Raw genomic sequence first — 13,642 nt, forward strand, 5'->3', positions numbered from 1 at the left:
CAATATCGGCCTAGAAAATCGCAACATTTAATCTTCTGTCGGTTTTAGTACACAATGTAACTACAGAAGAGTCAAGTTTTAAATAGGAAAAATATATTTTTTAGTGTGATGCTAATGGTCTAATCAGATTTAATGGATTATGCTAAGCTATGCTAAAAGTGGTACCGCCAGACTCGGAGATCAGCTGAATGAATTCGAAAACTGTAAAAATCAAATGTTTAACTCTAGGGGAGCTGGAAAAAGTGGAGTGTCCATTTAAATTCCAAAGTCTTAAAATAATGAAATTTGGAGCATCAAAGTTTGATTTCTAGCATTAATTTCACATTGATTTCAATCTTTGACATGACCCTACTCAGTCAACATGAAAGATTATCATTATCTAGGATGATTTTAAACAAAACTGTGAATAACAGAAAAATTACTTTAACTGGGTTTTCACAGAGATGGTCGCATATCTTCCATAATATTATCTTGATGACATAATTCACCATCACATTTATTGGCTAACAAAACACAGTGAGTCATTAAGTATTTTGTCCACTCACAAAGAAAGCTCAGTGACTCATGACTGTGGACCTGAAAGCTTAACCAGTTAAGGTTCTACAGGGAAAGCCATGCTGGTGTCTGATCGCAAAATCCACCTATGCCCAAACGCACAAGGACAAGAAGACCACAGGTTGTCCAGCTGTTTTCCATTCATCTCCTTCTGCTAAATTTCCACCCCCATTACTTTGACCTCATGGATCTTTCCCCAACCACCTTATAAAATTATTTGAATCGTAGTGAGAATGCCAAAAACTACACAGCTTAATGCAAATACACCTCTACCAAGAGAATTACAAAACAGGCTTTCTTGGAAAGTACTCAGGACTCAAAAGCCAATAACAATTTCCAATGGGCTTATTTTGAACACCAGCCATTCTGCGCCCTCACGTCAATATGCCATCATGCGATAACAGCTGTGGGATGTGGCCTTGTTGCCCAGGAGATAAGGGCTAAGAGTAAGTGAGATAGATGAGCTGGAGACAGAAGTTAGTTTGAACTCTTTTGATATTGGAGATTAGAAATTGCAGAGCATTTGCAGTTCGATTGGCCTAAAGCTTGCCTGCTTGATAACTCTTACAGTACACTTCATGGAAAGCAGTAATATTTATTGTGTTCATGGTAGTAAGTTATTTATTTATTAATGCCATTCCAGCATCTAGCGATATTTAAAACTAGTGTAAGCAAAAGTTCACCCAAAAATGAAATTCTGTCATCATTTACTCATCCTCATGTTGTTCTAAACCTGTACTTCTTTTCATCATTAACAAAAATATTTTCTTTTGTGTACATCAGAAAAAAATCATACAGGTTTTAGAACAACATGAGGATGAGTAAATGATGACAGAATTTTAATTTTTGGGTGAACTTTTGCTTACAGCAGTTTTGAATATCGCTATAGATGCTGGAATGGCATTAATAAATAAATAACTTACTACCATGAAATAATAATGACAGAATTAATTATTTTGGGTGAAATATCCCTTAAAGGATTAGTCCAGTTTTTAAGATAATTTACTTACCACCATGTCATCCAAAACGTTGATGTCTTTCTTTGTTCAGTTGTGAAGAAATCGTGTTTTTTGAGGAAAGCATTTCAGGATTTTTCTCATTTTAATAGACTTTAATGGACCCCAACACATAACAGTTTTAATGCAGTTAAAAAGGACTCTAAACAATCCCAAACGAGGCATAAGGGTCTTATCTAGTGAAACGATTGTCATTTTTGACAAAAAAAAAAAAAACGGACTTTTAAACCACAACTTCTCATCTGTCTCTGGTCCTGTGACGCACCAGTGCGACCTCACGTAATTGCCTAATGACGTGGAAAGGTCACGTGTTCCATAATATGAAACGTACATCTGCTGACCATTTTAAACAATACACTGACACAAAGACATTAGTTAGTATAATTGGACATACAACAACGTCGGAACGGTCCTCTTTCTCCACACTTGTAAACACTGGGGCGTAGTTTCGCATTCGTTATCCGTGACCTCTTGACGCGATGACGTATTACGTGTGGTCACGCTGGCGCGTCATAGGACCAGAGATAGACGAGAAGTTGTGGTTTAAAAGGGCATATTTTTTAATTTTATTATCAAATGACAATTGTTTTGCTAGATAAGACTCGTTTTGCCTCTTAAAGACTCAAATGCCTCGTTTGGGATTGTTTAGAGTCCTTTGAAACGCCGTTGAAAATGCAAGTTTAAACTGCATTAAAACTGTTACGTGTTGGGGTCCATTAAAGTCCATTAAAATGAGAAAAATCCTGGAACGTTTTCCTCAAAAAACATAATTTTGTCTGAACAAAGACATCAACATTTTGGATGACATGGTGGTGAGTAAATTATCTGGATTTTTTGAAAATTGACTAATCCTTTAACTGTTTCCCCACCATTGACGAGTTATCTCGTCAATTAAGAGAAAACATTTGCATAAAAAAACATGTTCCTGATGAATTTTTATGTTAATCTGCAATATCGCAATTATCCACTAAATTACCCAATTTATGAAAAAACTAAAGCCAAAATGTTATTTACTAATTTTAAACCCTTCGTATGTTTTGATAATCGTTATAAATTTGATCTCTAACAAAATTCCTTCATAAAAATACAATTATTTCAGCTTTTTACATTTTTTTTAATTTTTAAAAATACCCATATTTAAGAGTTTATAAGCAGAGAAAAAATATAGATAGGATGAAACGTTTATAATATTTGTATGTTTATATATTTTTTGAAGAAAATTTCCCTGGAAGGCATTTTGCGAAACTTTTGTGAAAATTACAAAAAATGCTGGAGGGCAACTTTTCAAAAAATATGGCTGGCGGGGAATGAGTCCATGAATCTATAGCGAAGGACAATTTGGGGAAGTAACACCAAGGCTGAGATACTTATGAATTCATTAATGTATAATATGACCTAAAATGCACAGAAAGTCCCTCTGGATATAATAATGTTCCAAATGCTTAAATGTTTTGGGATGTTTTAAGGTCAATATATCAATGTCTGAAACAACAGGTGCAGTGGGATGCTCTCCTCCAAAAAAAGTACTCTTACATCATTTTAAAGTAAATCTCAGCTAGAGACAAAGTTTATATAAATCAACAGTTCAAGTTGGCAATCAACTTCAAGAACTGGACTGTTCAACTGCAAAGCCTGCCGAGATCAGCAGATTCATCTTTGGAGAAAACCTCATGGGTAGATCAACTGATCATCACCGTATGTCAGCAAAGGAACTCCAGATCGGCCCTGGAGAGGCCACACAGCAATGCGTGAAAAACCCGAAATGTGTGTATCCCTAAACTGTTCGAGTGATGTCGACCTTTAACAGATACTTTCTTTTACTTTCCACCACTGACATGCCAATTGTATACTTTACATTGTCCTTTAATTTTAACAAATTAATTCACCAGCATGGCCTCGCCTCCATGCTATAACTCACCAGCCACTGACATTGTCCTAAAAATAGGCCATCTTATTTTCCCGGCAGGAGAATATACATGCGGTGCCCGCAATTGGAGTGATCCCCACGGCAACAACACAATGCTTAAACAAACCAGTCATTTGTGGGTCCATATAAAGTTACAGGGAATGTTGGGAAGGAAAATATAGCCAATTCCATGCTTCAGATTCTTCTCTGAAACAGTCGCAGCAAAGAAAAATAAATGTTGGCAACTAGCGCGAATGGCTTGAGGTGACAGAAACCTGATCGTGCGTCAGTACATCCGTGTTGATATGCTGCCCTCTGCTGTGTATGAATTTGACAGATGTCTCAACAAATGGACATTAATACACCACAACCTCAGATACACGGTGCCCTACATAGGCCAGCATCGCATGGATAGCAAATTCCTCCGGGTTTTCTTACAGAGCCCAACCAGTAAATCAAAAGTATTGAAAAGACTTAGGTTTCCATCTTGTCATTTAAACCGATCTAAGGTAGGCATAAGGTAAGAAAATGAAACTGAGAATCCGAAAAGGGATTCGGTTTTGGAAACCATGCTGGAGAGCCAAAAAGATGCTCTTGACCCCAAAACCTCATGGACCTAGAAATACAAGACATCAAGGGGAGATGAAGCTTTGTGTGAGCATGCTTTGGAGAAGGGAGGGAGGAATTAGGACATAAATCTTTGTAGTTTAAGATGTCATGGCATATGGCAACAGAGCTGCATCATGTGCACAAAGGTCACATGGATGTAAGTCTGGCCTAGATTTCAGTACGACCATATAACTGATGGCCTTCTGAAGAGGCATCAGTGGGGATATACGAGCCATCTTGGACTTAGCTTGGAATTTGGGTTTACCAAAATGATATACAAATCTCAAATATCACGGACATCATTAAAATGTAACATTTAGACTGCAAATATAGTAACATCTAAAAGAAAATTTGGACTATGAAACAACACAAGGGTTTTAAACCAAATGCGTTTTAAACGCTTGGAAACGCAAGTCGCGACGCACTGCCTTTAAAAAACATAAGCGCAGCGCGACGCGGCTTTTTATATTGCTAGGCAACCCCCGAGTCAGCTGTCTTGTCAATTAAATATTGAAGAGTGAGCGCTCTTTTGCTGTTAACTGTCATATTAGCAAAAACTTTAAAAAGAGGGCGTTTGCTCTGACCTTGTTTGAGGGTGAGAGGTGCACAAACACGCAGGAAAGAGAGAGTGAAGTCCGGTTCTTCAAAGCAACTGGAAACTTCCCTCACCACAACGTAAGGCCCGCCTCTCCCCTCATTTGATTGGACAATGAAAACACGCGAATGACGTCGCCAGCTGTTCCGCTCCAGCGCTCTTTCAAAAACGCGTGGTGCAAAAACCGCAAGGCGTTCGGCGCGCATGCGCTCACTGCCCATAGAATATCATTCAAAAAAATGCCCATGCAACTGCTATTTCTATAAACTGTTTCTTTAAAAAAAGGTCAGTTACAGTATGAGTATGCATTATGAATGTATGCAGCTCCATTAAACAGGCACGTATGAAACTAAACAGTAAGTGCACGTGTTTATCTTATATAACAATGGCATTAAAGAAGTCATTGGACACATATACATAAAAAAGCAGGTGTTTCTTCCATTCACTCTGTTTTATTCACAGATTTGTCCTCCCATGCATCAATTTACACTATTCACATACAGCTGTAGCCGGTAGTTACAAGTCTCTTCACGTTAAATATCTAAACATTACAAAATAAAACATCCAAAGCACATCTTTGTTTAACCCATAACAGCACAAATCATGACAAGGATTATGAACGTTCATCACAAGCCTTTTTTAAAACACACTGCGGTCTGGTGATCAGAAACAGGCATGAATTGGTCTGGTGGGCACGTGGGTGGGATTTGTTTAGCTCTGCTTGATTGTTGCGCTGCTTCCTTGTAATTTTCCATCGTTCTTCGTAAGAAAGGCTTTGATAGCGAGTTTGCGTTCTGCAGTTTAATCAGAAGTCGGTTTTCGGGTATGGCGCAGGGGTGCTCATGCGGTGTTTTTTTATTAGGTTCCTCAGAAGGATTGTGTTGAGAAACGTGGAGGCTTCGTCCGAAGCTCATGACCTCATAGGACTTCTGGAGGGCAAAGGAGAACAATGGGAGGGTTAGAAAAGGATACATGAACCACTGCTTAGATCATCATAGGACATTATTCAAAGAATTTAAGATGGTGTGGATTCAAGTGTGCTGGATAACTATATTTCCTAACTTAACTGCTTCACATTTTACATGGACATCCATGCATTTTGCAGATACTTTATCCGGAGTGACAGTATAGGTATACATTTTATCAATATGCTTGTTACCTTTTGCACTGCTAACATGATGCTTTACCAAATGAGCAACATGAACAGGTTAGTATGACCTTCAAGGTGCAACAGATACAGGGTAGCCGAGGTCCACATATGGCAAACTAATGATGTTGGATATCACCTTCGTATAAAAATGTACACCTCGGTTAATGCCCTGGGTTAAACCTTCTTGTTTTGTCTTTGTGGATAATTTACAGCTGATGGGCTGTCGGCAGGCTGGCAGGTGGGCGTACATGCTGAGGGAAGCAAGCACAAGAATGCTGACCAGGCCAAAGAAGGGGGTAAACGGGGTGCAGAGCCAAGCCATGATTCCTGTATCTAAGGGTGGGTGCCAGCAGAGCTGGATCAGGTATCCTCGATGCCATTTCTGAAATCCAATTCAGCGCCAAAACTGCTCTTTACCCTGGTACCTGGCCTGCCGCCCCACAGCCTCTTCTAGGGATTAATCGCATACCTATTTTGAAGCCCACACCTGAGACAATATTAAACTTTAAGGGGCCAATAAAAGTAGGAAATACAAGTTGAATGTCTCTTCCTCGCCAAAAGTAACAGTGATGGTTAATCTGTGGGGCTACACAGAGCAAAATTTCCATCAAGGCTGCAAGATTTATTTTTAATGTGGAAATAAAACGTGTTTGATGACATTTATTTTTAGAAACACATTGAAAGCTTTTGTAGCTCAACAGGTAGAGCACATAACATGCCAAGGTCACATATTTGATTCATGAAAAACACATTTACGGTTTAAAAAAAAAGCAATCAGTAAACTTTTCATTTGTTGTCTAAGGAGAGATGACTGTGAACAAAAAACTTTTGCTGTTGAGATATTACCTGCCACATGCTGAGGTTTAATTGGACCAGTTTTCTTAAGATATGAATCCCCGCCGTCAAAGGCCATGATTGGCTCGTCAGATATGCCAGTCTCTGACATCTCCCGCCCGCTGCTGTGATTGGACAGCTGGAGGATGTTTTCAAAGTGAGAAGCCTCTCCTTTGGTTGACAAGCCGTTTTCGTGTTTGGAAGGCTGTACACCATTTACCACAAGGGCTGACAAACTAAAAGAAAGAAAACAAAAGTCATGCATCACAATGATTATTTTTTTCTCCTAGGAGCTTTTTTCTTAGTCGCGTCCGCATTCAGGATGAGAGCTTACACAGCCTACGGAGGCTACTCTGCTGCTGCTCTGTGCCCCCGCCCTCCGAATTTGTCATACGTCACTAAGAAAAGTGCGTACACTACGCCAATAGTCTCTCCTGAATGCGGACGCGACTAAGATGGCGGCGCTACCGGAAGGTATTTATTTTCGTTAATAAAGTTTTAAATATGGATATTTCTACAACAACTCCGTGCGGATTACCCTCAGAAGACCTTTGTTTATCATCCTGGAGCCATTTGGATTTAATTTGTGAAGGATGGACGCACTTTTTTGGACTTGAAGGTCGTGGACTATGGGTGGACCCCGTAACATTACATTTAATCAACTGAAAGATCTAAAACATTTTATAAAATATCCGAAAATGTGTTTGTCTGAAAAACGATGGACATATGCAACTCGGACAGCTTGGGGGTGAGTAAATCATGGGTTTAATATCATTTTTGGCCTAACTATCCCTTTAAACATGCAAATGTGCAATTCAATTATTGAAATATTTACTTAAAATCTCAGGGGGTACAAGTATGCAACTGAGGTCAAATAGGGTTCAGCTGACAAAAAAGTAAAAACAAAACCCTGGTCTAATGGATTGGTGGAGTAAAACAAACTTTGTAGATGTGTGTTATGTATATGGCCACCCATATAATGTGACGTACTCCAGAACGATGACAAAACTGAGGTTTAGCAAAAATACACATACTGTATAATTTCAATTTTTTTTGTGTGAAAATGCACAAAAAATCAAAGCCCTCTCCCCCCTAATGTCATCCAACTACCTAGCAAATTATGGTTCATTGAATTCGCTTGATGTTCGATGTATAATAAAGTTCGGTGTTTAATGCCAACATGTGTATGCTATGCATTTCCTCACACCAACCACAGACTCACCTTTCCTTGATGGCACTTTGAAGCTGCTCATCTTGTTTTAAAGCTGTGCTCGGCTGGTAGTCAGCAGATCCTACGAGACAGAGATAATTCAATGTTAACTCATAATGGTGCTGTAATGTCCTTTTATTAAATACTGTAGTTGTAGAACTGACCCAATAAACATCTGAGCATATAGACTCATTTGAGAGTGTTTACTATAGATATTATTGACGACGGATCTAAATGCACAATTTTTATTTCCTAAAAATACTAATTCTCTACTTAGGAGACAAAAACTAAGAGCGAATTCCAATTGGAGGTGATCTTCCCTATGCCCAATGTGATCAATACCTTTATTCATCTCTGAACCCGCTGGGGAATCTTTCCCATTGACCAGAGATTGAGATTTGGCGTCTTTCTGCATGAAGGAAAGAGAAAAAAAGTTAAAATTAGACTGTGCGCTCTTTAACTGCAAAGGGAAATTTAAAGTGTGCTACTGCTGCAGTTTTAAATAAGAAGCATACCGCACCTTGTCTCCTACATCTGTTTTGCGTGTTCTTTTCATAATCTCCTCCAGACGCTAGTGACAATGGACCAAAAGACAAAAACGATCAGGACCAATGTGTATGAACTAATGCATCACAAAACTGTCAAGAACATATGCCCAGTAAAGTTTGGAGCTCATTTTCTGCAACACCAAGACCACACACACTGAAGTTTTGGACAAGCTAGAAACTAAATATTGTGAATCTAAGATATTTGAATAATACAGAGACAAAGCGAAGAAATGTATAGAATTTGAAAGCAAAGCTCTGTGCTAAATGGGACATTGTGCCAAAAATAACACCCGAGACCGAGGACACTGGGGTGGAGGATCTGCTTTATGGTCCTGATAAAGGAAGATAAACTTGAAGAGGGGACGTGCTGTCCTGGTGGATTAATGACACTATCAGACATCATCTTTCAGTACATGGGTTCACAGAAAGGGGAAGAAGTGTGAAAGTCAAGATGACAGCACTTCTTCTTGCCACATCCATGGATCCACAGCTCTGGGTGTACTACGGACTACTACAGTATGGACATGAGTAATTTAGAATTTAAAATGATGATTTATTGAGGCAAATAGCTGTCCAAACCAACCCAGTGTTCTGTGAAAAAGTTATAGAAAATCAGGAAGGGTGCAAATAATTTTTCACAGCACTGTACATTTTTTTTAGATTTTGATTCCAGTTTAAAAATATGAAAAATTTCATGTGAACTTTAATGGGGACATGTCACAAGACTTTTTTAAGATGTCAAATATACTGTAAATCTTTGGTGTCCCCAGAGTACATATGTGAAGTTCTAGGTCAAAATACCACATACAGTAGATAATTTATTATAACATGTTAAAATTGCCACTTTGTAGGTGTCTTTTTAAATGCAAATGAGTTGATCTCTGCACTAAATGGCAGTGCCGTGGTTGGATAGTGCAGATTAAGGGGCGGTATTATCCCCTTTTGACATCACAAGGGGAGTCAAATTTCAATTATCTATTTTTTCACATGCTTGCAGAGCATGGTTTACCAAAACTAAGTTACTGGATTGTTCTTTTTCACATTTTTGTAGGTTGGTAGAAGCACTGGGGACCCAATTATAGCACTTAAACATGAAAAAAGTCAGATTATCACAATATGTCCCCTTTAATTTGCAACTGGTAAGCACAGTATGAACTTGGCAAATCAACATAGAAAGTGAAGCGACAGGTGTGCATTAGGGCTGTGCATCGATTCAGATTTTCCAGATCGATTCAATTTCGATTCACAAGCTGTCAAATCGATTCGATTTCGATTCTCAATTCAATTTTCGATTCCGGTTCTGGGGGGCGGTTTTTATACTGGATTCTCGATTCAACTCAATAAATATAGATTAAATACAAATACTATACTAATAAAAAGAACAGTGAACAGCAGGTTACAAGTGGGTAATTATTAAAATCGATGAAGCACCTGAAACCGCCATTTTAAGCACTGAATTAATGAATGACAGGCTTGCCTCTTGCTCCTTGGTAACCTTGCACAAAGCAAAAAATAGCTAAAAATCTAGTGAAGAAGACTAGTGATTCGATTAACGTTAATCTTTCATTCAATGTTTGCAGAAATAAATATGAAAGAAAAAAATCGATTCTGCTCTTTAAGAATCGATTCTGAATCAACCACATTTTAAAAAACGATTAATCGAAAAATCGATTTTTTTGCCCAGCCCTAGTGTGCATTTATAATCATTAAATAACAGCCTATTGAACAATGCTTGTCCAATCAAAATATAGAAACGCAGAACTGCAGTTAAGTATGGTAAGTGAGGATCTAACATACTTTTTTTCTCTCCAGCCTCTCCTGCTCTTCCTTTTGAAAATGTTTCTCTCTCTCCAGACGTTGTTTCTCTGCTTCCTCACGGGCCTTCGCTTCAGCCTCCTCCTTCTACAGACACATGATCATATATTCAGATTGACACCAAACATCCACAACAAACTAAAATCTGCTTCCTCTTCAACAACACCACAGAACACAAAAAAGAAATGATGAAGAGATTTTATTTTTTCCCAAATTTAACTGAATAGGGACTACAGCTGTCAATCATTCATTATATTCTGCCTAACATCTTGTTTGATCCATGGCAGAAAGTCATGTCAAATACTGGTTTAGAGCAACATGAGGCTAGATAACTCATTATTTTTGGCTAAACTAACCCTTTAACACAATCTGATAATTGAGCTATCTTCCTATCAAAATTAGGGATCTTTAGCATTTAATGTTGCTTTATAAGTCATCAAAGAAATGTGTACAACTTAATTCCAGTTTTGAACACAAGGTGGTGGTAAAACCTAAAAGGTAGTACTGTTGCTATGTATGAAGAGATTTGTAAACACTTTATTAAGATGTAGCATTTTGTACCCCACCATAGGCTTAAAAAATTTATTTAAATGTTTTGTACATAAAATAATTCTACACAATGTAAGGAACATTCTGTGAAAATAACCTTTATTGATTTCTTTAAAGGGACACTCCACTTTTTGTTAAAAATATACTCATTTTCCAGCTCCCCTAGAGTTAAACATTTGACTTTTACCGTTTTGGAATCCATTAGGGTGATCTCGGGGTCTGGCGGTATCACTTTTAGCATAGCTTAGCATAATCCATTGAATCTGATTAGACCATTAGCATCACGCTCAAAAATAACCAAAGAGTTTTGATATTTTTCTTATTTAAAACTTGACTCTTCTGTTGTTACATCGTGTACTAAGACCGATGGAAAAGTAAAAGTTGTGATTTCTGGGCCGATATGGCTAGGAACTATACTCTCATTCTGGCGTAACAATCAAGGACTTTTCTGCCGTAACATGGCTGCAGCAGGAGCAATGATATTGTGGAGCACCCGAAAGTAGTCCCCTTGGTAACTTTCAATAGCAGGGGACTATTTTCGAGCCTCCTGCACCTGCAGCAAAGTCCTTGATTATTACGTCAGAATGAGAGAATAGTTCCTAGCCATATCTGCCTAGAAAATTAGCATATTTTTAAAAAAAGTGTCCCTTTAACTCTTTCCCCGCCATTGACGAGATATCTCGTCATTTAAGAGAAAACGCTTCCCCGCCAATGATGAGATTTTCCGTCTTTCCGCAATACCGCTATTATCCACCAGGTGGCGCCCTTCCGCAACTTTTTAAAACCGGAAGTATTGCCCTATGGCAAGCTGCTGCATGTCCGTGTCTGTTTTAAAGATCGCTCTGAATGGGATCTCTATGAAAAGTCCGTCACAAAAATGGAATTATCTCTGCTTTTTGCTCAAAATGTGGTGTTTTTGCAGAAACCTACCCATATTCAAAAGCTGATTGCAAAAGAACCACTGAAGGTAGGATGAAACGTTTTTTTTTTGTTTGAAAGCAGAGGGTCTGTTCTTTCATTTGGTATATTGTATGTTTATATATTTAAAGAAGAACATTTTCTGGAGGGCATTAAACTTTGGTGAAAATCATGAAAAAACGCTGGCGCTGGCTGGCAACTTTTTTAAAAAACGCTGGCGGTGAAAGAGTTAATAAGGACTAAGGTTATGTCAAAGATTGAAATCGATGTAAAATCAAACTTTGATGCTCCTAATCTACAATTTGATCATTAGCCTGGAGTTGACAGACAGCGTCACGAAAGCGCATGCTTATTTTCACTCTGACAGAAGATGATCATGGCAAATATAACAGTAACGTTGTTTTTACTTGTTTCAGGAGTCGTTCGTTCTCTTCCTGTTCGATTTTGGCTCGTTCCTGCGCTTCCTGCTCCTCAAGCAAGCGCTGCGCTTCTTCCCTCAACCTCTCCTGCTCCGCCATGAGCCGTGCTTCCTCCTCCCTGCGCCTCCTTTCCTCCGCCTCCTGTGCGAGCCTCTCCTCACGCTGGAGCCTGTGCCACACACACACAAACAAACATGCATAAGAAGACCACAAAAACCTATTAGCCACTCAGTTATGTGAATTATTTAACAATGAAAGTTGGATATAAGTGAACTTTGGTGTCATCTCACAATGGCAGATCGAATCTTGAAAACTTTAAATAGCAAATGCAGTCCAAGATTTACAAAGTGACATGTAAAACGTGCATTGGCTCAGTATTCACTGTTTTCAGAAGACATACAGTATTGTGCAAAAGTCTTAGGCCACCATGGTACTATTAGATTTGTTGTTTTTGCAATTGTATAGTGATCATATATAATTATTTCTCAGTCTCTTTATTAGAATACAACCAGAAAATACAGGAAATGTGTATATAGTATTAAAAACTGTATAAAAGTATAAGCTGAAGGGTCAAGTATTTAGGGTAAACTCCCCTTCCACTTGAGCAATAGCAGGAAACTGCAGGATCTCTTGAACTTAAATGAAATTAAATCCTAATTTTTAATTCTAATCGAATGACTTCAGGACTTCAGTCTCCTCAAAAAAAGCGTAAGATGCGTTTTGTGTCAAGAGAGGTCACACTAAATACTGACTGATACCTGAATTTTGTGTACACAAATCTGTTTGTTTCTTAAAAAGAGTGAAAAATAAATATGGATGGACATTAAAACTTTGCTAAAACAACAAAGCTGATGATGGTGGCCTAAGACATTATGTACATGATGGATGGATGTGCTTTTTGAAGTAGAAGATTTTGGCTTTCATATAAATAGATACAATGATAGCATTTGAATAAAAAAATATTTGTTTGTGCTGAGCTAAATAAAGGAAGTCAGACACATCCAGAAGATGGCAAAATAATAATGGGAGTATTTTGGTGAACCTTACCTCTCTCTCTCCTGCTGTTCTTTCTTCTCCTGCTCTTCTCTCTCTTTCTGTTCACGGGCCTGTCGTCTCTTCTCGGCTAGGATGCGGGTGGCCTCTTCTGGATTGTTGGTGCCAGCCATTGGCTTAACTGGAGATGGGGCTGGAGAAGCTACCTGTGGAGGGGCAGGGACAAGAGGGGAATCCTCAGGGGCAGAGGGCGTGGAAACTGATGTGACTGGTGCGCTTTCAACTGGGGGCGTGTCTGGAACTGATGACACAACAATTGAGGGGGCAGGAGACGAGGCTAGAGATGAGACAAAGAAACCAACAAGGGAAAAAAATAAGGACTGGAAGAAGGAAAACAAAACAATCAACGATCTGTTGTTTACGATGATTGACAAGGTTGCATCCTCAACCCATGAACAAAACTACAGTTGACAGCGAACACGCCCCAGACTGAATTAAATACATGTTCGGTTGCAATGAGAATTT

At 38.6% G+C, this 13,642-nt stretch overlaps 1 protein-coding gene across 4 annotated transcripts in view; it reads right to left on the reverse strand.

Moving 5' to 3' along the window:
• Positions 1–5,037: 5,037 nt before the first annotated feature.
• The window catches only part of map7d1a (MAP7 domain containing 1a), a 37,149-nt gene continuing 28,544 nt past the window's right edge, over positions 5,038–13,642 (reverse strand). For all 4 annotated transcript variants that reach the window (XM_065298454.2, XM_065298453.1, XM_065298456.1 and 1 more), the window contains 8 exons: positions 13,172–13,454; positions 12,113–12,293; positions 10,221–10,325; positions 8,396–8,446; positions 8,218–8,284; positions 7,888–7,957; positions 6,678–6,901; positions 5,038–5,610 (listed from right to left, as the gene is read on the reverse strand). In XM_065298454.2, coding sequence (XP_065154526.1) covers positions 5,600–5,610; positions 6,678–6,901; positions 7,888–7,957; positions 8,218–8,284; positions 8,396–8,446; positions 10,221–10,325; positions 12,113–12,293; positions 13,172–13,454 — 992 coding nt within the window. In that variant the 3' untranslated portion in view covers positions 5,038–5,599. The remainder of the gene's footprint in view (positions 5,611–6,677; positions 6,902–7,887; positions 7,958–8,217; positions 8,285–8,395; positions 8,447–10,220; positions 10,326–12,112; positions 12,294–13,171; positions 13,455–13,642) is intronic.

Source organism: Paramisgurnus dabryanus, chromosome 13 (genome assembly GCF_030506205.2).
Source record: "Paramisgurnus dabryanus chromosome 13, PD_genome_1.1, whole genome shotgun sequence".
Lineage (NCBI taxonomy): Eukaryota > Metazoa > Chordata > Actinopteri > Cypriniformes > Cobitidae > Paramisgurnus > Paramisgurnus dabryanus.